This window comes from Myotis davidii, unplaced genomic scaffold (genome assembly GCF_000327345.1).
Source record: "Myotis davidii unplaced genomic scaffold, ASM32734v1 scaffold247, whole genome shotgun sequence".
Classification (NCBI taxonomy): domain Eukaryota; kingdom Metazoa; phylum Chordata; class Mammalia; order Chiroptera; family Vespertilionidae; genus Myotis; species Myotis davidii.
The window spans coordinates 444,142-468,427 of NW_006299593.1; the positions used below are offsets into that span (position 1 = coordinate 444,142).

The 24,286-nt window shown below is 48.9% G+C and overlaps 1 protein-coding gene and 1 long non-coding RNA gene across 2 annotated transcripts in view; one reads left to right on the forward strand and one right to left on the reverse strand.

The window, feature by feature from the left end:
* Positions 1-24,286, forward strand: part of SFXN5 (sideroflexin 5) — a 113,480-nt gene that overhangs the window by 38,106 nt on the left and 51,088 nt on the right. Inside the window, exons 4-8 of the mRNA XM_015571491.1 lie at positions 5,803-5,829; positions 6,325-6,379; positions 8,276-8,301; positions 21,945-21,998; positions 23,014-23,151. Of these exons, the coding sequence (XP_015426977.1) occupies positions 5,803-5,829; positions 6,325-6,379; positions 8,276-8,301; positions 21,945-21,998; positions 23,014-23,151 (300 nt within the window). The remainder of the gene's footprint in view (positions 1-5,802; positions 5,830-6,324; positions 6,380-8,275; positions 8,302-21,944; positions 21,999-23,013; positions 23,152-24,286) is intronic.
* The window catches only part of LOC107184920, a 13,746-nt gene continuing 11,407 nt past the window's right edge, over positions 21,948-24,286 (reverse strand). The window contains exon 3 of the long non-coding RNA XR_001515817.1: positions 21,948-22,024. This is a non-coding gene — a long non-coding RNA (uncharacterized LOC107184920). The remainder of the gene's footprint in view (positions 22,025-24,286) is intronic.

Below are 24,286 nucleotides of genomic sequence, written 5' to 3' on the forward strand. Positions count from 1 at the left end.
TGCTGCTATTTGCATCCAGCATCCGACATATGGGTCCAGCAGGTCCCCGGGAAAAGCCTGGGCCTGGGAATCAGACCCAAGCCCTTGTCCTGCTCGCTCTATAAACGGGGTCTGGCATCCTCAGACAGGAACGGGCCTGGAGAGACTTGCTTCCTGCCCCTTCTCCTGCCTGATGAACTGAAACACAGTGTAAGTCTAAGGCAGCGGTTCTCAACCTGTGGGTCACAACTCCTTTGGGGGTCGAACGACCCTTTCACAGGGGTCGCCTAAGACCATCAGAAAACACATATATAATTACATATTGTTTTTGTGATTAATCACTATGCTTCAATTATATTCAATCTGTAACAATGAAATTGGGGGTCACCACAACATGAGGAACTGTATTAAAGGGTCTCGGCATTAGGAAGGTTGAGAACCACTGGAAGGTGTGTGGTGACTTGCACAGGAAGGCCATGTAAGTTCGTGGCTGAGCCAGGGCCAAAATCTGTGAGCCTGGCTAGTGTTGCTACAGGCTGGAGATGGGGTGAGCCTGCTCGTTCAGGTCACGGGCCAGGACTTTTAGTTTAAAGGGGAGAGGTCCCTCCCACCTCCCCGCAGAGCCCCCTGAGGCGGGAGCATTGCCAAAGTCACAAGAAGAGCCTTGAGCACTGTCTTAGCTTTGATTTCTTCCTCCCGCCTCTGTTATCATGGGAGGCAGTTTCCTCTGACCCTGATGGGTTATCTTAGTTAGGGTTACACTAACTGCTGTAACTAAAAGATCCCCCAAGTCACCAGCTCAAACAACACAGAAGTTTATTTCTCGCCCATGTGACAGTTCAAGGTCCGGTGGGCAGGTGGCTCTGCTCCACAGGATGGCTCAGGGCCCCAGGCTCCTTCCGTCATGCTTCTCCACCATCTCCTTGGGGTGGCCTCTGCGTGGTTCACGCTGGGCTGCAGCCACATCCTGGCTCCGGCTCACAGGAGGGGGACAGAAAGCATGGAATGGGAGGCCCTGGTTAGGGAAAAGCACCTCTCACTTCCCATCCGATGCCACTGGGGGACTCAGTCACGTGGATAAGCTGAACTGCAAAGGAAGCTGGGAGATATCATACAGCAATTCAGCCCCCTGCCCTGCAAAGGAGGCTGGGAAATGCAGTGCAGCAGGTCGGCTCCCTGCCCACCACTGTCCTATTACTGCAGAAGAAGGGAACATGGATTTTTGTCGGACAATAAACAGTTCGTGCCATAGAGGTCGATAAAGAGCTTAGGTGTTGTGTACCCTATATCTATTTTTTCACGGTTGCTCTGAACATTTCTTTTTTTAAAAATATATATATATTTTATTGATTTTTTACAGAGAGGAAGGGAGAGGGATAAAGAGAAACATCGACGAGAGAGAAACATCGGTCAGCTGCCTCCTGCACACCCCCGACTGAGGATGTGCCCACAACCAAGGTACATGCCCTTAACCGGAATCGAACCTGGGCCCCTTCAGTCTGCAGGCTGACGCTCTATCCACTGAGCCAAACCGGTTAGGGCTTAACATTTCTTAACAATTCTTTTTTTGAATAAGTAACAGATGAACAAGCCACCGAATCCTAAAGATGTAAAAAACAGAGACTAAAAAACAAGTTTCCCTTCCCCTGCCCCCCAATTGCCCCCTGCCTCTCCCTAGAGTAACCATTAGTTCCCCTGTATCCTGCAGAAATATCTGAACACATTTATCCTTTCTCTTAAAATTCTAATGATATAACAGTGACAACTCCAGGGAAATTCTCCAGAGCATGGTTGTCACCGTGAAAGATGGGACAGACACAAAGGACAGACATTGTATGATCCCACGGGGAGGGACCATCTTGCGCGATAAGATTCACAGAGGCAGAAAGATGGTGGCTGCCAGGAGTTGGGGAAGAAGGACGGGCCGGGGAGAGGGTGGTGGGGATGGGGGGTTGGGGGGGTACTTACTGGGTACAGAGTTCAGTTGGGAAAGATGAAGAAGTTCTGGAGATGGATGCTGGTGATGGTGTACAATAGTGTGAATGCACCTAACGCCGTAGAGCTGCCACTTTAAAGTGGCTAAAATGGTAAGTTTCACATTATGTATATTTTACCACAATAAGAAAGACTGAAAGTAGGCTAAAAGTCCACTCATAGGGCACAGTAGAATATACAGTGCATTCATTCAAGGTTTCTATTAGGAAAAATGAGGTGCTCTCTGTGCTCTGATGTGGGAAGATCTCCACAATATTTTATTATATATATATAATTTTTTTTAATTTCAGAGAGGAAGGGAGAGGGAGAGAGAATCATTGACCAGCTACCTCCTGCACATCCCCTGCTGGGGATCGAGCCAGCAAACAGGCATGTACCCTGACCAGGAATCCTGGTTCATAGGTCGATGCCCAACCACTGAGCCACGCCAGCCAGGCGCCACAGTGTTTTAGATGCCCCGAGGGCAGAGTGGTGTGCACTGTCGTGCCAGCATTAGAATCAGGGGGATGTGGGGATTAAGAGCGGGGCCTCTGGAACCACACAGCTTGGGTTCAGATCTCAGTGCTTCTGCGGGAAAGTGCTCAGCAAAATAGAAAGCATGGAATGACCTATCCTGTGAGACCATGGCCCATATCGGTGCCGCTAGCCTGCCTGGGCCACGTGTGTGGTGGTGTCTTCGGGGGAGGGAGGAAGGGACGGGCCTGTGAGCTCTGGGTTCCTGGCCTTGCCTGCTGACAGCCCTGCTGGACTTCTGCCTTTGCTGCTAAGCCAGCACCTGCCTGACTCTCCATCGCGGCCCCTGGGTGGAGGTAAAGGACAGTCCCTGAACCTGAGGGACACGGATGTTGCCATGGGTTACCAGTGCTGCTTGGCGGGACTTCGGCGGGAGGAGCATCAGCTGCCAGGAGGCTCTGCGCCCTCAGGATGATGTCAGCCAGTTCTCTTCCTCCTCTCATGCCTCGGCCTGGCAGTCACGCTGGCCAGACCAGACGTCATCTCCCCCAGGGCCCTGGAGAGAGGGAGGACGTGAGTCTGGAGGCCGGGAGGCCTGGGTGCCCATGTCCATCCAGCCACCAGGGACCCGGGACTGCGTTACTTAGTCTCTGAGATGAGTGACGTTGTCTGAAAAGAACCTACCCACCTCACAGGCATGCTGCAGGCATAAGACAATAGACGTGAAGTGACTTTAAAATTTATTCAGTCATTAAAAATGTTGCTCATTTCAATGACCGTCCCTCTGTTTTAGGCATTTATGGAGCATGTCCTATGGGCCAAGCAGTTTAGATATGCGTATCTCATTTAAACCTCTGTGTCAGTCAGGGCAAGCCAAGTGCTGTAACACACAGGCCCCAGAGTTCAGGGGCTTATACAGTACGGTCCATTTCTCACTCATGTCAGAGTCCAGCGCAGCTCAGGGACTTGGCACATGACATTGTCAGGGACCCAGCTCCTTCCCCTTCATGGTTTTACCGTCTTCCAGGGCCTCACCGTCCTTCCCTGGATTCTCTGTGGGAGACTTTGGGTCCAGGCCTGGGCGTGGCAAACATCACAGGCCATCAGCCAGCACCAGGTCAATGGGTGCCCCCCTCACCCCCCGACGGTGGGGGAAGCTGGGCAGTGTAGGCTTAGCTGTCTGCCTGAAGGGAAGCTCAAACTGCCCAGGAGCATCCAGCCTCCGCTCCACCTTCACAACAGCCCATTTCACTGATGGAGAAACTGAGGCATGAAGGAGATGTAATGAGCTCAGGGGCATGCCTCCAGTAAGTGATTTGAACACAGGCCTGCCTGGTTCTAACACCGGCCCTTTACACTGTCCTCTGATGTCTTATCCTCTTCCTCAGAATCATGGGGAATTTTTTTCAAAGAACTGTACGAAGGAATTTTGAGGTGTCTTTCTTTTTAAATAAAATTTTAATTTTAGAATAGTTTTAGATTTCCTGTGTGGCCAGCACTGTGGGAGATGCAGGACGGTGCTGAAAGGCTCGCACCTAAAATGGCCCTGGGACTTGTGGGTGCACTTCAGGAAGGCAAAGGAGGGTCAGCCTTTTATCTTTTTTTTTTCTTTCATCTCTGCTGTATGCTCTCACTTACCTCCTTTGGCTGACACTGATTCTGCATTTGGTTTTTCTCCCTCGAGTCCCTTCTGTTCCGCAATTATTATTTTTCAAAACTCTACTGCCTCCAATCTTCCTGGAATAGCAGACAATCAAATATGTTTGAAATGTATCTAAAATAAGAGTAATTAGGCTGTGAATTAAGGCTTGAGGACTCTGCTGTGAGTATAATGCATAAGCTTTAATATATCAATTTTATAACTTCTATTTTTGCTACCCAGTAGCCTTCTGCAACTTAATTTATGTTCCAGGCAACACTGCCCTGTAAAGGAAGCATAAGTGAACTGTTCTGTTACAAAACTAACCACCACTCCTGGCCGCGTCTTACCTCTCACCTCCGACCCTTTTTCCTCCATTAAAAGTGCACTGGCCCTTGGTTTGCCACCATGTAAATGTTTATTTACCGGGTTTGCTTGCTTCTAACACGCCCATTTTATCACATTTTAACATCTCTTAAATGGGATGAGTCTTTTTATTGGTGGTGGTCTTGGCATTATGTCATTGTTTTCTTACTTAGCGGCACATAATAATGTCTTCGGATTAATGATGTCTTAGATTCAATGAAAGGCAGTATTTATATCATTTGAAGGAATTGACAGATTGTTCTGTTTCTCCAGCCTGTGCCACATGCTGGTGCTGGAGAGAGACAACTTTTCCACTCATCTGAAAGCAACTTTCTTCTCCTTACCACCTTCTTATAATAACAACAATAGGAATAATAATACCTACAACAGCAAGCAGTTAAAAGGCACTTACTATGTGCCCAGTGCTGCTCCAAGAACTTGGCATGGATTTTTTCAATGATGTTAGAGGCACAGCTATTATTCCCATTTTACAGAAGAGGAAATTGGGGCTCAGAGGTGGAAGTGGCAAAGCGGGGAGTCCCGGCAGCCTGCCTCGCTCTGAAAAAGTCATGTGAGGCTGCCTCCACCGATTCTGGGAGACAGTCGAAGGATCTTCATTTAAATCAGGCTTTTTACCTGGCCTACTAGGAAGCTTTAGAAAAACGCTGGGAGAATTCTTAAAGCAACCTTACAGCAACCAGGGTTGAGAACCCTTCGTTTTCAGCGGTTCTCAACCTGTGGGTCGCGACCCCTTTGGCGGTCAAATGACCCTTTCACAGGGGCCGCCCAAGACCATCCTGCATATAAGATATTTACATTACGGTTCATACCAGTAGCAACATTACAGTTATGAAGTAGCAACGAAAATAACTTTATGGTTGGGTCACAACAGGAGGAACTGTATTTACAGGGCCAGAAGGTTGAGAACCACTGGTTTAAATGATCTGTGTGAGATCCCCTTGCTCTGCTGTTTTGGGGTCCCTGACGCCACACCCTCAGAGTAGCTGCCAGACCTGGGGGGACCAGTACAGCCTGAGCCTCTTAAGCCCTTTGCAGCTAGATCTCTTGGTTAGAAATGTGACTTTGAGACCTTAAAGCAGTGGTTCTCAACCTTCTGGCCCTTTAAATACAGTTCCTCATGCTGTGACGCAACCATAAAATTATTTTCGTTGCTACTTCATAACTGAAATGTTGCTACTGTTATGAATCGTCATGTAAATATCTGATATGCAGGATGGTCTTAGGCGACCCCTGTGAAAGGGTCGTTGGACCGCCAAAGGGGTCGCGACCCACAGGTTGAGAGCTGCTGCTTTAAAGGGATATGTGCTTTAATTTTTTCTCCTCCCCCTCTCCCCCTTCCTTCCTTCCAGCTCTGGAGTGCACAGAAAATCAAGCAGGTAATCCAATTTTGGCTTCTTTTCCTCCCCTCCCCTGGACCCTGGGACCCTTTCGTTGTGGGCCCATCTTCTCCCCTCCCCCTTGTTCCTCGCCTTTTCCCAAAGCAAGTACCCAGGGCCTGAGTTTTTGAAGACTGATGCTCACCTTCCCCTGGGCCCCTATGCTCCTTCCCTGTAGTGCCTTCCCCATAGTCCTCATTACAGGCCTACTGTGTGCCAGGCACAGGGGGCTCGAGAGGTAGACACAGGCCTGCCCTCCCTGTGTTCAGCTTGGAGCATTAGTCAGAGGATCCGTGCTGTTGGGGCTATGTGTTAGCTTCCTCTTGCCCCAGTGGTGGAAAAGGACTGCCTGGCCAGGAGGCAGGACACAGCCACTGGCCATCGGAGTCATCCTGGGGGGAGGGGGGACTCTCCTTTCCCGCCTCCTTCCCTTCCTCTCCCTGTGCCCCCTCCCTCTCCCACCGTCACCCGTTCTCTGTTCCTTGCTCTTGCCAGGCTATTCTACACCCGGACACCAACGAGAAGATCTTCATGCCCTTTAGAATGTCAGGTGAGCCCCGGGACCTCTGTTTCCGCCCAGCCAGGGCCATTAACCGTCACAGCTCCAGCACCTGCTAGATGTGCCGGCCTGGGGAGGGGAGGGAGCCTGTGAAACGCACATGGCCACACTGGCACCTGCCTGTTCACATTGATTCAACTGGATAAGACTCTAGCCAGGCCTCAGAATCACCTGTGAAGCTTTTTAAAAATGTGCCTTTTCTAAAAACGAAATAAGTGCCTTTTCTGCCTGAGCAGCTGGGGTGGAGTGGGGCCTCCGCAGGTTACTCCCAGGTTATTGGCAGCCTCCGGGGTAACACCTGCTGTGGGCGCGGGCGAACCTGCCTGGAGGAGCCACTCCTCCCACCTGTGACTGGCTCTCTCCCTCCAGGTCCTGCTCCCCGCTCTGCCCTTCCAGCAGTTAATCCCCAGACTAACTCGCTGGTCTCTGAAGCTGCTATTAACCCGCCCTTCAGAAAGTCCGAACTATATGTGCCCCACTGCGCGCACAGCGATGGCAAATTCCATTCTGTGCAGACCAGTGGGCAGGGGGCTGGGGGAGTAGCTGGAAGACTCCCGCCTCCCGGGAAGTCCCCGCCCTGTGGCCACTAGGAGGACGGTTCTGTGTGGTGAACCTGACAGCCCAGAAAGACACACACACACCGGGCTGGCGGGGTCACCCCTCCTGCAGTGCGGAGGGGCCAGAGGCCTTGCCTGGAGTCAGACCCGACTCCTGGTGTACGACCTGAGGCACAGGGTGGGTGGCGCGGCTGCTGGATGCCCCCTTGGGAAGTCCTCAGCGGCTGGAGGAAGGGTCTTTACCAGTGGGTATTCCCGGTCGGGTAGGTCAGCCAGGGTCCCCACCCCCAGAGAGTCTGACCTCATGGGGGGAGAGAATAAACAGCCACGTGACATCCTTGTGCAAACGGGGCAATTGGTGCCAGGTGACCCCCTTGCCTTGCTGTGAGGAACTCCAAGGGAGCGAACGCTGGGAGCACCTTCTAGCCATGGCTGTGGGTGCTCCCCAGTCCCTGCACGAGGCCCTAGCAGGCTCCCACCCTGAGCCTGGTTCCTCTTGTACTTCTCCCATCAAGCTTTGGACCTCTCTCCGGAGAATGCGGGTAGGAGAGCGCTGGCTCCTGTGCATGCGCAATGACGCGCCTGAGGATGCAACCCTTTGCTTTACAGGCAGCTCAGACAGAGGAGCGGGGTTGGCTGCGATCTGGCTTCTAGCTGCCGTAGTGAGAGGCTGGGGACAGGAGGCTGCCCATCGACAGAGGGGATGGTGGAGGGGATGGTCCAGGGCCATGAGCAGCGAGGAAACAGCGCCCAGGCCCGGCTGGCCTTCACGCCAGCTCTGCGCTGTGTGTGAGGATGTCTCGCAGGGCACCGGCGATGGAAAGAGCTCTGGCACTTAGAGGTGCACCCCTCAGGGGGGTCGGGAATGTCCTTTCTAGAAATGGTCTTGATGCCAGGGAGGGAAAGGTGCGTGTGAGAAAGAAGCTGAGGGATATCCAGGGCCTTTGAAGACATGGCAGTGTGTGCAGTGAGCATGGCAGGGCGTTGCGCCTCAGGAGGGAAATGATGGGAGGAGCCCCCATTGTGCGCCATGGGGCCCGCCTGCCTTCAGGAATGGGCCTCTGGGTTTGGGAGGGGAATGAGAACTGTCTGGCTAAAGGGGAACAGAGAGAGGGAGGCTGGGGGACACAGGGGTGCCCTCTGCTCTGGGGAGGCCTGAGCTGGGAAAAAGTCTGGGGACTAGAGGTGCCTCTCCCCTAAGGGACCTGCACCCCTTCATTGAGGCCACTGTCAAGACCAAGCCCAGAAGTCTCCTCCGATGTCTAAATTGAGAGGTCTGTGGGGCGGAGGGTGGGATTATGAGGCCTGACTCTTCTCTCTCCTCTCACAGGTTACATTCCATTTGGGACGCCAATTGTAAGTATTACCTTCAAATGATTTTTTTCCCCCAAAGAATTTTTAATGTATAACTTTACGTCATTGCTCATAACTGTTTGACTGAGTTGTTGATTTAGGCTAAAATCCTGGAAGTGAACAACTGGCTAATACAGCGCACATTCCTTTTTCTTCTCTTGGTTGTACTGTCAAATGTCTTTCTGTTAGAAGGTGCACCAGTGTAACACAGAGAGAGCACTGTTTGGGCCTTCATCGCTGCACATCTCCCGTCCTGCGTATTATCATTAAGACATGCTCATTTGGTTACAGGGACGTTCCCCCCAAATCTTGGGAAGTTGGAAAGTAAGGAAGATTTCTGAAAACTAAGGTTTAACATTAACTCAGAAAGGATTCAGTCTTCACGTTGTTCAGTTTTAGATTCAGGGTTAAGTTTACTTTAAAAATTTTTTGCATTAAAATAAAACAAATATACAGAGAGGCACAGTCATCTTAAAGGTAAACACAGCTTGTTAAGTTTTCACAAAGTGAGCTCATCCAAATAACATCACTTAGATAAAGATTCAGAGCAGCGGTCGCCAACCTTTCAGACCTTATGGACCACCAGTGGTTTTGATTGTACAAATCATATATATATTCTCATTTATCTTTAATTACACCTAAAAGGCTAAAGAGATAAGAACTAAATGCAGTGTGTGGTCTTAGAATCAGGTTTTGGGCACGGGTGTATGTAAAATGGTATTACAGTCTCTTATAAAGTTAAACATGCAGTCACAATGTGAGCCAACAATCCTAATTTTAGGTATTTACTTCAAGAGAAATGAATACACACGTTCACCCAGAGATCTATATGTGAATGTTTGTAGTAGCTTTCTTCATATTAGCCTAAAACTGGATACAGACAAGAATGGCCAACAAATGTTAAGACCACAGGGTGGAAAGCCTGATTGGAAACAGGATATTTACCTAGTCTCAAAGTTTCTTATATATTTCACATATATTATTCCTTCTATGTTTAATAGTTGGTAACCTCCTGTAAATAAGAGATTTCCCTACTGCCTCCTTCTTAAAACTATCACTATGGTCTCGTGTATTTTTTGTATCCGGGGGTAACAATTTACTTCTGCCATTATTCATTTTTATATACAAACGGTGCCAAATTTGACCAAAACGAACTCTTTAAATAAGTTTCTCTGTTCATTTGACATGCCTTTTTTATTTTTTTATTTATTGTTATCAGTATTACAGAGTCCCCATCCACCGTGTCCCCCCTCCCCCATCGCCTTCTTATTCGTTGAGTACTTAAATACTTTATGGCACAAAATATGGCTATTCCAGGCTCATCTTGTAGTTTATGTGTCCCAGTCCTGGAATCATCCATTTCTCCAAAGAGCCCTGGTTCCTCTCAGAGGGTAATGGTACTTAGAAACCAAGGTCTGGATTCTGGGTGTGCTCACTGTTACCAGGGTGCCATTGTTGCTAGGCCATCTGAGCAGACAGGTTTAGGAAGTGCAACTTTTAAAAAATCGTGAGCTTATACTACTACCTCTAATTCCAATCCAGCATCTCAGAGTTCTTCCCCTCCTTCATTCCATAGTTACATCTCCCTACTCCCTGAATGGGAGTCCAACAGCAACCTATTCTGATTCTCTCTTCTTTTGTAGGTACATGTAAATAAAAGACGTTCAGAATTGCTGTGTCAATACCACTCCCAAAAATGTATAAGGAAAGCCCAAGATTTCTTTGAAGTTCTTTATGTCCATGACTATATCCTACTGAGAGTATATAATCAGAGAACCATGTTTAAAAGTTGTTTGAACTTTTTATTCTGTTGTGTTTATGCTATTTATTTTGTATACCATTAAGTTTATTCATTTCTAGTATTAAGTTTCAGTTGTTTCCCATTCTTACTGATTTTTTTGGAAATATATAAAAGATCAACATGGCTCAAAAGTCAAAGCTATATCAAAACTCGTAATAAAAGTTTCATTCCCCTCTCTATCCCTTCTACCTCCTTCCCACCCATCCTCTGGAAGTAAATATTTTATTCTCCCCATTTCTTTTGTAAAAGTAAGTAAATTTTCTCTAGTGTTTTTTTTTTCTTTAATGACATCCTGGAAATCATGGTAAATCAGTTTATAGAGATCTTCCTCATCTTTTTAATAGCTGCATAGCTGTCTACTATGTAGAAGTACCATAATTTATCCAGCTAATTTTCTATATGTGGATGTTTAGGTTATTTGCAATATTTTGCCAGTATGAATAATATGAGAATGGATAATTTTGTGCATATGTTTTTTTTTTTTTGATATTTAGAGTAAATTCCTGGCTTCTATGGAGGACTAATTAAATAGACATTTCTGGAAACAGTGAGCAAGAAAAAAAGAGAGAAGGTGCAAATAAACAATATTAGGAGTAAAAAGTACAATAACTATAGATACAATAGAAGTTTAAAAGACCAGAATGCATTGAACAATCTGGAGCAATAAATTGGAAGATTTAGAAGAAATGGACACATTTCTAGGAAGGCTTAGCTTACAAACAGCCACCTAGCAGGTATAGTCAATGTCACAATTACTTAGGCATTTCATGTGTGTGTGTGTGTGTGTGTGTGTGTGTGTGTGTGTGTGTTCTTTGTTTGGCTAAAGTACTTCTGAGTAATATTCACTGTGTGTGAGCAATATACTTTGCGAATCCCTGCATATCTGGAGATGTCTTTTCCCCCCTCTTAAACATGAACAATAGTTGGCCTGATTATCTTTTCTTTTGTGGGTAAACATTTCCCCTCCCCTGGGGATCCTTTGGTTTTTTTTCTCTTTGTCTTTGGAGTCCAGAAATAGCCTCAGGATTTAAAAGTTTTTTCTTTGTATATTTTATAAAATTATACAAGTAATACATGAATATGTTCTTGGAATTCAAAATTACCACCAAGAATTTTTTAAGACTATTTTAAAAGTTATGCAAGTAATACATGAATATGTTCTCTCAGCTCAGAATTCAAACAATACAAAAAGAACTAGAAGTTCCTCTGACAACCCTCAACCCCAAATCTGCTCTTAGAAGTAAACTCTCTTAGAAGTTGGCTATGGACTTTTGGGCTTTTTTTCCTACGTATTTGCATACTAGTGGCCTGGTGCATGAAATTCGTGCATGGGGGTGGGGAGTATCCCTGAGCCCAGCCTGCACCCTTTCCAATCTGGGACCCCTCGGGGGATATCCAACATCCCTCTCGCAATCCAGGACCACTGGCTCCAAACTGCTCACCTGCCTGTCTGCCTTATCAACCCTAACCACGCTGCCTGCTGGCCTGCTTGCCCCCAACTGCCCCCCCTGATGGTCTGATCACCTCCAACTGCCCTTCCCTCCTGGCCTGATCGCCCCTAACAGCCTCTGCCTTGGCCCCATCACCATGGCTTTGTCTAGAAGGACATCCAAAAGGTCTCCTGGAAAGTCTCCCGGTCTAATTAGTATATTACCCTTTTATTAGTATAGATATATGAATCATCATTTAGACTATTATTTTTGTTTTGCATTTTTTCTATTAAAATATAACAATATTCTTTTTTATCTACATTAGCTGATTACACATTAGCTGTTTACTTACTTGAAGGTCTGCTTCATTCATTCATTTATTCATTCATTCATTTGTTTTTTGTTAGCTTATTTAGTATTCTCTCCCCTAGTGATAGATTTTAGTTGTGTCTTATTATTTGCTAATTAGAAATAAGTGCTGGGAAAAATCCTTGTAAAGCTCTTTTTGCATAAGTATGATGATTTCTCAAGGGCATTCTAGAAAGTGAATTTTCAGTGTAAATGGCTGTGTGTGAACATTTGAATTTTTGATAACTATTGCCAAATTTCCCTTCAGAGAGGTTAGATTTCATCAAACCTTTGTAACACGGGTATTTGTATATTTAGTGTTTTCTTTCTTTCTTTCTTTCTTTTTTGCCAGTCTGATGGGAGAAAGGTATCACCTCATTATGGTTTTAATTGTTTTATTTCCCTGAACACCAAAAAAAGATTCTACTTCTTTTCAATATTTATTGCCATTTATATTTTATTTTCTCTGAATTTCCTGTTCACATCCTTTGTCCATTCTTCCACTGGCTGTATTTTCCTAATTATTTGTAAAAGTTATTTTTATATTTTTGATATTAATGCCTATATATTGCGAATCTCTTCTCCCAACTCTTTAGTTTTGAATGTTGATGTTTTTAATGATTTTTTTTCCCTTGGCTTGATTTCAAGTCTTGTCTCTACTTCTTACCTCCATCTTTTTTATTAAAATAACTGGATTGGTGAGACTTGTGCCTAGGAATTAGCTCTTGGATGCATTTATCAATTCTTCTGTTTTTTTGTTTTATAATTTATTCATTTTTGTTTTTATAATATTCTTTTGATCTCTTATTTTGTAGTAGGATTCTTTTTCTTTACTTTTCCATTGATTGCTTAATTTATTTATTCTCATTCTTCTAATAAAAAAATGCTTAGGGCTGTGAATTTTCTTCTGAGTACATCTAATACCTGACTATATCTAATATATTTTTATATATAGCGATCTGTGTTTTAATTTCTAAATAAGCTTGAAATTACAGTTTCGAATTCTCTTTAATCAGAGTATTCAATCTTTTAGCTGTAATTAGAAGAACACATTTCAAATAAGTGGGTTTTTTAAAAGGTATTCTGTTATTATTTTCTAGTTTATCTTATTTTCAGAAACAGTGATCTCTACAGTTCTGCCATCTGAAATGTATTTTTTGTTTTGTTTTGTTTTTTGCAGCATAGTATATGATTATGTCATTTAGGGTTAGACCATCTCCATATAAAAAAGTTCAAAATAACAGTGGCTTAAACAATTTAATTTATTTTTCTCTCATGTCAGAGAAGTTCGGAGGTAGGTAGATCTCCGCCATGCTGTCCGGAACCCAGGCCCCCACTTTTCTATACCATTCTCAGTGCTGTCTTCTATCATCAAAATTCCCTCATAGTCCAACGTGGCTGTTGGTGTTCCACCATCACATCCCCAGTACAAGGAGGAGAAAGAGGGAGGAGTGAAAGGACACACCTCCCAGCTGGGTCAGTTCCCTTTAAGGAATCTTCTTTGAAGGCCCACCCAGCAGTTCTGTCTATATTTCATGTAGAATTTGGCTGGATGTCTAGTCAATCCCCCATTATAGGGATTCAGTTAGTGAGAAAGAAGGAGAACATGCTTGCTTAAGAGGTGGGCAAACAAGAGCCTGCATTAATAATTGTTTATAAATATTTCATTAACACTTGAAAAACATACATCATTTGGCAGTATCATCTCTGCCAAACCAGAGAAGTTGAATTTGGGGCTCATTTCCTCGTAAGAGGCCAACTGGGTCCTGACAGAAGTAATGGCTGCCGTCATCTGGGATGAACCAGCTCATGCGAGGGGTGCCAGCATGTCTCCAGCTCACAAGGTGTTGTGGAGGACGGCCCATACTTTTCCACTCTCTCCTCTTCCTGCCCAAGCGGGTCAGTCATTTCAGGGTCCCTGCAGCCCTGTCGGCGTCCTGGCAACTCGGGTGCTACTGGTCCACTCCCAGGCCACCAGGGCCTCACTGCTGAAGTAGCTGCTGAGAATGTCCTGTGGGCGCCGGTACTCGCCCAGCCCGGAGCTAGCACCCTGTGCCGGGCATGACGCCCTGGCCCCCGAGACCTTGAATGAACACTTGGTTGAGGTGAACGAGCAGCATGACTTGGGCCTCAGTGGCAGCCGGAGCCAAAGGACATGCTCATCGGGCCCCACTTCTTAGCCCTCCGTGTTCATACTCAGGGTCCGAACAGCTTGCCAGGGGCCAGGTCCTGGGAGGAGCCATTGAACCTGGAGAACCCGTAGGCTTCCATCTGGGTACTTTGACGTGGACAGTGGACAAGCCACAAGCCGCGTGAGGACTCATTGGTCCCACTCCCTCCCCAGGCCACTGCCTTCCCTGCGTGGAGGGAGCACGCTGGCTGTCCCAGCACTTCCCTCCCAGGCCTGGCTCCCACCAGCCATGTCCGCTCCTCCGAGGCCCCACTGAACATCTCAGCAAATGCCGGGCCTGAACAGGAGTGAAGGTTCCAGTCCACACCTTAGGGAAGCCCTGGAATGACAGAGTGGATAAGAAATACAGGCATGCAGAAGCCACTGAATGCTCACCAAAATAGAAATGGGGGTGCGGGCGATGACACTGAGTGCTGAAGGGAAGGGGTCAATAACGTTGGCGGGTACCTTGGCTGAAAAGCTTCTGGAAGCAACACTTGAGCTGCCTCCGGCCAGGTGAGCATTCCTGGCCGACCTGCACCCCACCCCGCCTGAGAGGAGCCCGCCCCCACCTGCTCACTCCCCAGAGCGCAGGGGAAACAAGCTGGTTTTCTCCCAGAGGCTGGTGCCAGTTTAGTCAGCAGATTTCACAGATCCACTGGCACCCATGTAGTGTCTTATTTTAAGCTTAACATTTGAAGATGGAACTTCTCCCCCTTGGGTGTGTGGCGACGAGATCCCGATTTATACATCAGCAGGGCGGCTGGTCCTGCGGCCAGTGCAGCGCAGGCTCCCTGCTCCAGGCCTTTGGCAGCAGAACCCACCACCAGTAGCTGCTGCCGACCACTGGCCGCTCCCCCCCAGGCTCCGCTGAGAGGCTGCAGTGTGGCCACTTCCATGCACGTGTGGCTGCGGAAAGCAGGCCAGTGATCCGGCCCCACCTGCCTTCCCCACCTGCCAGCCTGTGCCCTCAGCCATGGCCACCAGAGCGGCTCAGCTGCGAGGAACTGCGTGTCTCTCATGGGCCTGAGTTTCTCCTAGGTCATCTGTGCCCCTCCCACTCCCCCACCCCACTTTGCTCCCCATGCCCCCGCTGCCTTTCCCTCCCCTTCCCCCATTTTTCCAGAATCTCAGAACTCAAGGCCCCAACCCCCCATGCCCAGCTGGGGACTGAGGAGGGCAGACTGTGCACTTCCAGTCTGTGAGTCCAGGGGCCTTGGGTTACATCCAAACCAGAGTTCTGTCCTGGGACGTTCAGAGCTTGGACTCTGGACGCTGAGCCCTCTCCTTTTCCACAGCAGGTGATCAGGGGACTTTGCAGTCCTCTCTCTCAGGGGCTGGTGTGGGTCACTTCATCTGGGGGTAGGGGAGAGGGGTGGACCACAAAGGCTCACTTTACGTGAGGATTTGACTGTGTCCCGGGGCCTTTCTGACATCTTCCAGCCTTCCTCTTCCCAGACTCGGCTTTTTCACACACTTAAATCCCAGCCCCAATGTTTTCCCATTGTAAACGGCACCAGCCATTTTGGCCCCATGTATATCCTACAAGAAGTGTCGCTGGGTTACGCTGGATTTGACCAGTCAGAGGCACACACTCATTTGACAAAAGATATTATCTTTCCCTGGTTGGGACCCTTTAAATAGCAGCACCCTTAATGCACTGGAGTGCTACTTTTCAGATCATTAGTCACATAGATCAGAAGATGGAGACAGAGGAGAAGGAAAGAGCAGGCACACTGTTGAGTAGCGTGGCTCCTAGCGGGTCTTTGAAAAATGCAGAGGAACATCTGGAATGCAGTGTGTCTGTGTGGGGGAAGGGGGCACGCTGCTTTCCCAGCGAGGACCCCCAGGTATGTGGGATGCGAGCGTCACACGGTCTCCCCTCTCTGAAGCTTCTGCAAGCTCTCGAGAGTGGCACTTTAACAGGTACCACTGAGGCGAGTGCTGCAGGGAAAGTAGGCAGGGTGCTGGGGGGGCCGTATGACAGGGGCTCTGACCTCAGCCTGAGGGTCAGGGAAGGCTGTCTGGAGTAGGTGACAACTGAGCTGGAAGCTGCAGGGTGAGGAGTGATTAGCCAAGCCACCCTGGAGTCGGGGTGGAGGGTGCGGACAGTTATTTTGTTGTTACCTTGCTTGGCAAGATAGTCCTGTGCCCCGCAGCCCGCCCCTGACTTAAGTTTCACCACCCCGTTGTTTTGACACACACCCTGTTTTCTCTCTGGATTGTCTACACTTTTATTTTAAAAATCTTATTTTTCCTATATTTGAGTTAGCTTTGTATGGACAGTGGCCAAGGGGTGGAGGGTGGCTCCTGTCTCCCACTGTGGGTCCCAACATCACGTTTACAGTGGTCTTGGTCTGCTGTCCCTTGTTCACCTGTTCGTGTCCCCCTTTGCCGAGCAGATCGGGATATTTGGTGGCGCCTTTCTCCCAGGCTGAGGCCTCATCTCTCCGCAGAGGTTAGAGCACTCGGAAGGAACGGGCTGAAGGGCAGTGGCTCTCAACCTTCTGGCCCTTTACAGTTCCTCATGTTGTGACCCAACCATAAAGTTATTTTCGTTGCTACTTCATAACTGTAATGTTGCTACTGTTATGAATCGTCATGTAAATATCTGATATGCAGGATGGTCTTAGGCGACCCCTGTGAAAGGGTCGTTGGACCGCCAAAGGGGTCGCGACCCACAGGTTGAGAACCGCTGGCTGAAGGGCAGGCGTGGTTTTCCTTGTGAGCCAGCTCCCAGGTGGGTGCCGTTGATTGGCCCCATCCCAACTCTGTCCTGAGACAAACTGTCTTTCGTCGCTTCCAGGGTGGCCCCAGCCTTGGGCTAATGGTCACCAGGCGGAGTGGATGGATAAGCGAGGCCACTCAGAAACCAGCATCACGAGTGAAGACATAATTCAAGGTGCATGAATGATACAGAACATTAAAACCACAAAGGACAGCACATTCACTCTTCCTATATGGTCATCTCTGTATTAACGAGATTTTGCTACGATAGTGCCACGTCACACACAGCCACAGAATGTTCGTGGCAGTCATACACATTTGTTGTTAGGGATCTGGGGTTTGGCTGGTCTAGACTGGGCTTGACTGAGGCAGTTCTGCTGCTATAGCCACAGGCCTGGGATCGGTGGGGGATCAGTGACCCAGGCTGGACTCTGCTCCTCACGTTGCATCCTCCTTGGACCGGCACCAGTCAGGGCACGTCTCCCCGCAGCAGTGTTAGAAGCACCAGAGAGTGACCGAAGCACACGAGGCTTCTGGGGCCTGGCTTAGAACTGGCACACTGCCACCTCCTCCCACACGCCATTGGCCAAAGCAAGTCATGTGACTAAGTCACACCAAGAGCAGGGAAATACATCCCTCCCGGGGTCGGGGTATAGATACAGGGAAGTGCGAAGACTCAGAACCAAACTCAGTCTGCATCCTCTCTCCAAAGGCTACCCCCTTCCAGCCCCCTTGCAATTCAAACTTTAATAAAAGGGGCAAGGAAGGGATGACTGGTGGTTGTCATTGTCACGATCCATCACCCACCTTTTTCTGGCCAATAATTGTTTAATGTTCTGAATCAGTTGGCAATGTTTCCAGCATGTCTGTCATTTGGGCCCATCTTTGTGCTGAGTGCTTGGGGGGACATCAGGGAGAAAGGCCCTTACTCTACCCTCAGGAGCTCCTGATCCACTGAAAGATAAGGCTGGTGTCCAAAGATAAGATGGGGCAAGAGGATGCTCAATTGTGTCAAGCAGACTGGAGTCAGAGAAAAGAGAGACCGGCAAAGACGGGAAAAGAATGAGATAGGAGGAGAGGAATCATACTAACCTGGTGGTAAGCACTGGCTGAATGACAGTCACTGTGCCGAGTGCTTTCCACGCCTGCTCCCATGACATCCGGAGAGGAGCCGTGACCACCACGTAACCGATGGAAAAAACAGAGGCACAAAGGACTCAAGTAATTTGCATGTGATCGCCCTTCTGATAAATAACTGGAACCAGGATTTGAGTCCAGCTCTTCCCGCAGCCAGAGCCTGAGAGTTCATGACCAGGGCCCATGGCCGGCCGTTCCAAGGGGAAGGGGGGCAGCAGAAATAGACAACTGTGCACAGGGGGCAGCTTCCAGGGGGTGGGCGCTGTGGAGGAGACCCCAGCTATGTTATGAACTATAAATGGGAGCAAAGATAGGATGTGCGATTTGGCCAAGGTCCTGCGGCAAGACAGGGTGGAGGCTGGGCTGGAAATTCTGGCTGTTGGCTCTCCTTCCACTTTCCCTGGTACCAGCCGCATTCTGGGCTCTCTCCACCCATCTGCGCGGCCACGCCTGAAGCGTTTCCCTCTTGGAAGAGGTGCAATCCACTGGCATGGAAGCCGGGTGGACTGGCTCCCTCTCTCCATCCATCTCTTTCCTCCTTTCCCCTGCCATGTTCTGGAAAGGGCAGCGTGAGGGAATGTGGGCAGGTTGCACCAGAGATATACATCTGAGAGCTGAAGGAACATTTATTTTTAATTTAGACTTAAAAAGAAAAGAGGAAGTTATAAAATATCTGCTCTTGCTCCTGGGATTGTGCAGATGGTGCTGCGTGTTGCCTAATAGGGAACGGGGCTGGCACCGCGTGCTCCTGGCCCCACCAGCCTGGCTGCAGGGCCTGGAGGGCGGGGTCCCCATTCCCTTCGCCTCGCTCAAACGGCCCCCTTCGGCTCTCGGGCTGGCCAGTGCAGCATGGTGCTCCGCTGCCTTCTCACCTCACCCTTCCTGGACTCCAGTCAGCTGACTGCCCAAGCCTCCTCCTTAAATGAGGTCAGTCTCAGCTGTCCCGCTGCCCTGAGCGCACACGCACACCTCAGCGCCGCCTCACCGCCTCCTCGGAGAGAGCCGGAGCCCACCCACCTCTCCTGCCTGAGCCCCTGTGTGGACGTGAGAATTTATCAGATTTGCAGACACAATTAGTGCCCGACTAAACCACCATGCCCCTTTCCTGACCATGTGGTGTAAGGACTTCCTCACGCACCTTGCTGTTGGGTTTTGGTTTGTTGTGGTTAGGGAGGCTGTATTTCTCTGCTCAGGAGGCAGCAGGGGACGTGGGGCACAGAAGATGCTCAAAAACGGGCATGGAGTCTGCTTCTTCCTTTGTGTGCGAGGAGATGAGCTGGAGAAGGAGCCCCTCACATCAGAGAGATGGGGCTCCCAGGCCAGGAATCAGGAGACATGCCTCTTTAAAATATATATATATTTGATTTTTTTTTACAGAGAGGAAGGGAGAGGGATAGAGAGCTAGAAACATCGATGAGAGAGAAACATCGATCAACTGCCTCCTGTACCACCCTCTACTGATGATGTGCCCGCAACTAAGGTACATGCCCTTGACCGAAATCGAACCTGGGATCCTTCAGTCCGCAGGCTGACACTCTATCCACTGAGCCAACCCGGTTAGGGCAAGACCTGCCTCTTTTTCTAGGAGCTACGAAGCCTTGGGCAGGTCACCAAATGTCTCTCAACCTCAGTTATCCCATTTGCAAAATGCAGAAAGTAATTTCTATTTTTTTCTGAGCCCCAGAGTTATAATAAGGACCATGGTAAGTGACATAAGGGGAAATGCTTAGCAAAACCCATCCATCTCCTTCAGAAAGCATAAGGAGTCAGAGGTGCATGGGCGTCAGGCTCGTGTGGGCAGAAGGTGGGCCAGCAAGGTGAAAAGCCTACTGGTTACAGCTGTGTGCGTGTGTGTAGTACACAGCCTGGGTACCGGTTTAGTCTAGGGCTGTGGTTTGTTCTGGAAAAGACTTGATATCAGATTTTAAAAATACATGGCACAAGATGAACAAATGAAGATGAAATGAGACAAAAGGAAATTTAGGAAGGGAAGAGAAGGGAAGATGAAGTCAGGAGTGGACTTTCTCCATAAAATATGTGCCATGAGGATGTGTACACTGGGCAGAGGTGCGCCCTGGAACTCTGGCCTGACCTCGACTGTCAGGGCAAAGGGAAGCATAGTTAAAAATGCCCCATGTCTGCAAGGCCAATGCAAACCAGATGCATTTCTGAACCAGTACGATTTCTGAACCCAGGAGAGAGGACTCATAAGGGGACCCTCTGATGTAACGAGCTGCAAGGGTCCTGGACAACAGCTGTCTGGTACCAACAGTGAGTCCCATGGGGCTGCATCGTACCCTCTCCTGGTGGCCAAGCACAGTTCAGGGGGTGCAATATAAACCAGCAGATTACGGGGAATGATATCCTCCCAACAGTGAAGAACTACTTACATGCACACATTTGCTGGCTTATGCTATCTGTTCCCAGCTTCAAGCCTCAGTTTCCCCTCTATGGTCTGGCTCCTGACTGGGGTCCGACTAGAAGGAGGTCCTGTGTTCCCCATGATACCTCTCAATTGGGCTGGGGTGGGGCTATCTCTACTGACTTTATGTGTATTATTTGGAAAATGAGAATAGAGTTTAAACCAAGATAGGGCCCCCAAGGTCAACCCCTTCACTTTATAGGTAAGAAGGGCGGAACCCCAAAGGGGACTGTTTTATGCTGGAGATCACACAGGGACGGAACTGGGGTTAGAACCTAGATCTCCTGATTCCCACTCCAGTACCTGCAGCTGCCATGGCAAAGAAAAATGGAGTTACCATCTCATTTTGGGGAGAAAAACATCATCATAATTTCTCACTGGAGCTATGGAATGCCTTTATATTGTATAATTTTATTCAAACTGATATGGGCCAATAAATATAAATGTATGTGCATATTCACTGTTTTAAAAACATTTTAATCTTTAAAACATGATTTACTAATGTTGCTGAGGATGTCTAGAATTTGATTTACTGCATAGGATTGAGTGTTTATACTTGTTCCTTACAGAAATTCTTGCCAAAGAGCCATTTTATCTACAGGAATAATAAATAAGTCAATATGTGGATGGTTGTGCACATTTTTTCCCATATGCAGCAGAACTGGGTAGGTGTTATTTTGCACACAAGCACCCAAAAGGTAAACTTCAGAGACATGTGGATCCCTGAAGTCCAAGGTTTGGCCAGTGTTCAAATCAGACAATTAAGAATCAGGGACATAGAAAGGGAATGGACTCACTATTCTTGGGGGGGAAAGGGGTGTGGGGGGTGCGGGAAGAGACTGGACAAAAATTGTGCACCTATGGATGAGGACAGTGGGGGGGTAAGGGCAGAGGGTATGGTGGGAACTGGGTGGAGGGGAGCTATAGGAGAAAAAAGAGGAACATCTGTAATAATCTGAACAATAAAGATTAAAAAAAATGGCATGTAATCTCATAGACATTCATGTTTCGTTCAACAGCTTAAACATGGTGTAGGTTTTGCTACAGTGATAACATATAAATTCCGCCAGCTTGTATTTGTAAAGCACGTAAGGCCTTTGAAATGGGTTCTACTGAATCCTCACAAAATCCTGCTGGGTGGCTGGAGTGTGGCGGAGCCGGGTACGCTGGGCAGAAGTGACGGTGTTTAGTTTGCTTGTTTGTTTTATTGTTCCCCTGCCCACAATTATGAACAGAATGCCTGTCAGCTGTTAGAAAGAATGCAGAAATATTCAAGAAGAATGTGGGGAAGTCCTCTGTAGCCAGACCTACATGCTGTGCTACAGCTTTTCGTCATGCTTGGAGATATGTACGTGTGTTTGTGTACATGGTTTTATATAAGATGTTTTTCTTTAAAAAAATGGGACTGTGCTGTAATACGATGCTACAGCTTGGATTTTTTCATCATGCACAGCCTCGCTACGGGCAGCAGGTTGTACGAACACATCGTCCAGATCAGTCTGTGCAGATTCAGCTTGCTCTTATTCGTGGCTGTTTAATTTTTATTCGCAAAAGAGTAGGGTGTTTCTTTTGCCTTTTTCAGCCTTTCCTCTCTCTCTCTCTTTCTCTCAGGTGGTCGGTCTCCTTTTGCCCAACCAGACACTGGCATCTACGGTCTTTTGGCAGGTAACAGCTTCCTGGCAAACAGTCTCCTGAGGGAGGGCCCAACAGGTACTGGTTAGAACTCCTGGCCTCAGCGTCTCCTCTCCCATCCATGCCCCTTGGGGAAATCACCCCATTTCGTACCTCTCCTCAACCCAGAAGCTACTGGGAGAAGCCCAGGTCTTCATTCTCCTTTGCAAGAAGGTAATGAGGGCTGGGCTGGATGGCTGGTTGGTGGCCGCCCACCCTGTCCCTCGGTTGCTTGTCCCATGGCCAGTGACCTCAAGGCCCACAGCCTCTTTAACATCAGCCTCACCCAAATCTGTGGGGAAGGTAAATGCACCCCAACCCCAAGGTAGTGAGCTGGGTGACAAGGCATCACAGACCCTGGTCTCTGCTCTTGAAGAGCGGCTGGGTGTGGCTCTCGGACAGTAGTTGAAGGTGTGTGTGTGTGTGTGTGTGTGTGTGTGTGTGTGTGTGTGTGTGTGTGTGTGTGTGTCTGCAGAGAAAGAGGGGAAGGAAGAAAACCTGTCAGTCTTTAGGAGAGAATGTCAGTCTTCCCTGAGCACAGCTCCAACAGTGCTGGTGTCTGGGCATGGCAGGTGGTGCAAGACATGGGGCTGGGATGTTTCTGAAAGAGATTCAGGGCTGTCAGTCATTCCAGGGGCCTAAGTGTCCGCCTCTGTCCAGTAAGTAATGTAATAAGGAGGACGAGGCAAAGGCAGGGGGTCCATTTAGGGCATGATTCTGGAAGAGGCACTGCTTCTGGAGCAAGTTGGACTGCCGGGGTGGGCAGAACCGGTGTCCTGGTTTGCCATGGGGTTGGGGGGTGTCCCAAGGCTGCGGACGTTTGTGTTAAACCTGGCACAGTCCCGGGCAAAGTGGGCAGTTGGTCATGGTAATAGTGGGATGGATGGACCCACCGTGAGCTAGCGACTCAGGTCTTTCTGAAGGTGTGTGGCCACCCAGGGCCCTGGCCTGGCTTCCAGGGAGGTGAGCACACCTTCCCTGACTTCTCCTCTCCCCCCTTGCCTTTCAGTGGCTGAACCAGAGCCACAACGCTTGTGTCAACTATGCAAACCGCAATGCTACCAAGGTGAGCGCCAGGGACCACCCTCCAGAGGTGGGCTTCAGGCTGGGGCGCCCTTCATCCTCCCTGCAGTGCATCACACCACTCGTCAGACTAAGCACTGCCCTCCTGTAGGCACCTTATTTACACTGCTGGGAGGGACTGTCCACATGATGTGAAGAAGGCCTGTAACATGGGAGTCGGGGGCAGCTACAGGGAACAGCTCCACTGGCTCCAGAATTCCCTGTGGGCGGCTCTTATACAGATGTTGGACCTGGACAGCCTCAGCCAGAGGGAACCGAATTTCCCTACCGCTTTCTCAAGCTTCCCTGGAAGCTGCCTCTCTGCCCCCAGACTATTGGCTGCAGAGGGTGAGGGGTGCTGGGTCTTCAGGGACTGGTACCACCTCCCCTCCTGCCCTTCTGGGACAAACTCACCATGGAGGCCCAGTCACCCTTCTGCTGTCAGGAAGGGGCTGGGCCCTGCTACACTGGCGAGGCTGCCTTTCCTCCTGTCAGTTCGCTCGGTCTTCGGTCCAAAAGCAGGCAGAGGGGAGATGGCGTCTAGGTCCCCTTGCGGGGGCTCAGTTTGGGTAGGAGAGGGTGTGTGCTGGCCTGAGGGGGTAATACTTCGGGGCCTAATATCTTGAATACACACACTGTCCCCATCTAAGCCTTCAGTTCATGTCTCGCTCGTATGCTTTACACACGTACATCTCTGCTTGTTCAGCTCCCATTTACCTTAAACCAAGCATCTCCAAAATTGCCATTGTGGTATATAAAGGCAAGTTCTTCAACTCTTTCCTATTTTTCTGCATTGCAATTTGAGGTGCATTTTTCCATAGAAATATTGAGCACCTGTCATCTATTGCCTGGAAGCACAGCTGCTACCTGGGTCGACAAAGCCTGTGAGCACCAGCCAGGCTGGAGCCAGCCCTGACCCCGCCATGTCTAGCCAGGAAGTGCTGCAGGGCCAGAGAGCCCGCTCACACCATGTGGTCTTGCTAAACTGGTTCTGCTTGCACAGCCATGAGTGACCCATTTGACCCTTGCTGTTCTCTACCTCCCACCAGCAGTGCCTGCCAGTGACCTTGTTAGGACAGGGTACAGTGCAGGGGGCCCTTCGACATCTCCCTGGACGGTGCTGCCTCGTATTTCCATATTTAGAACTGCACTGGGGGTGGCTGGGGTCCTTCTGGCTTCCAGAGGGACCTCTTCCTTCTCACCTGACCCTCCCGTCTTGG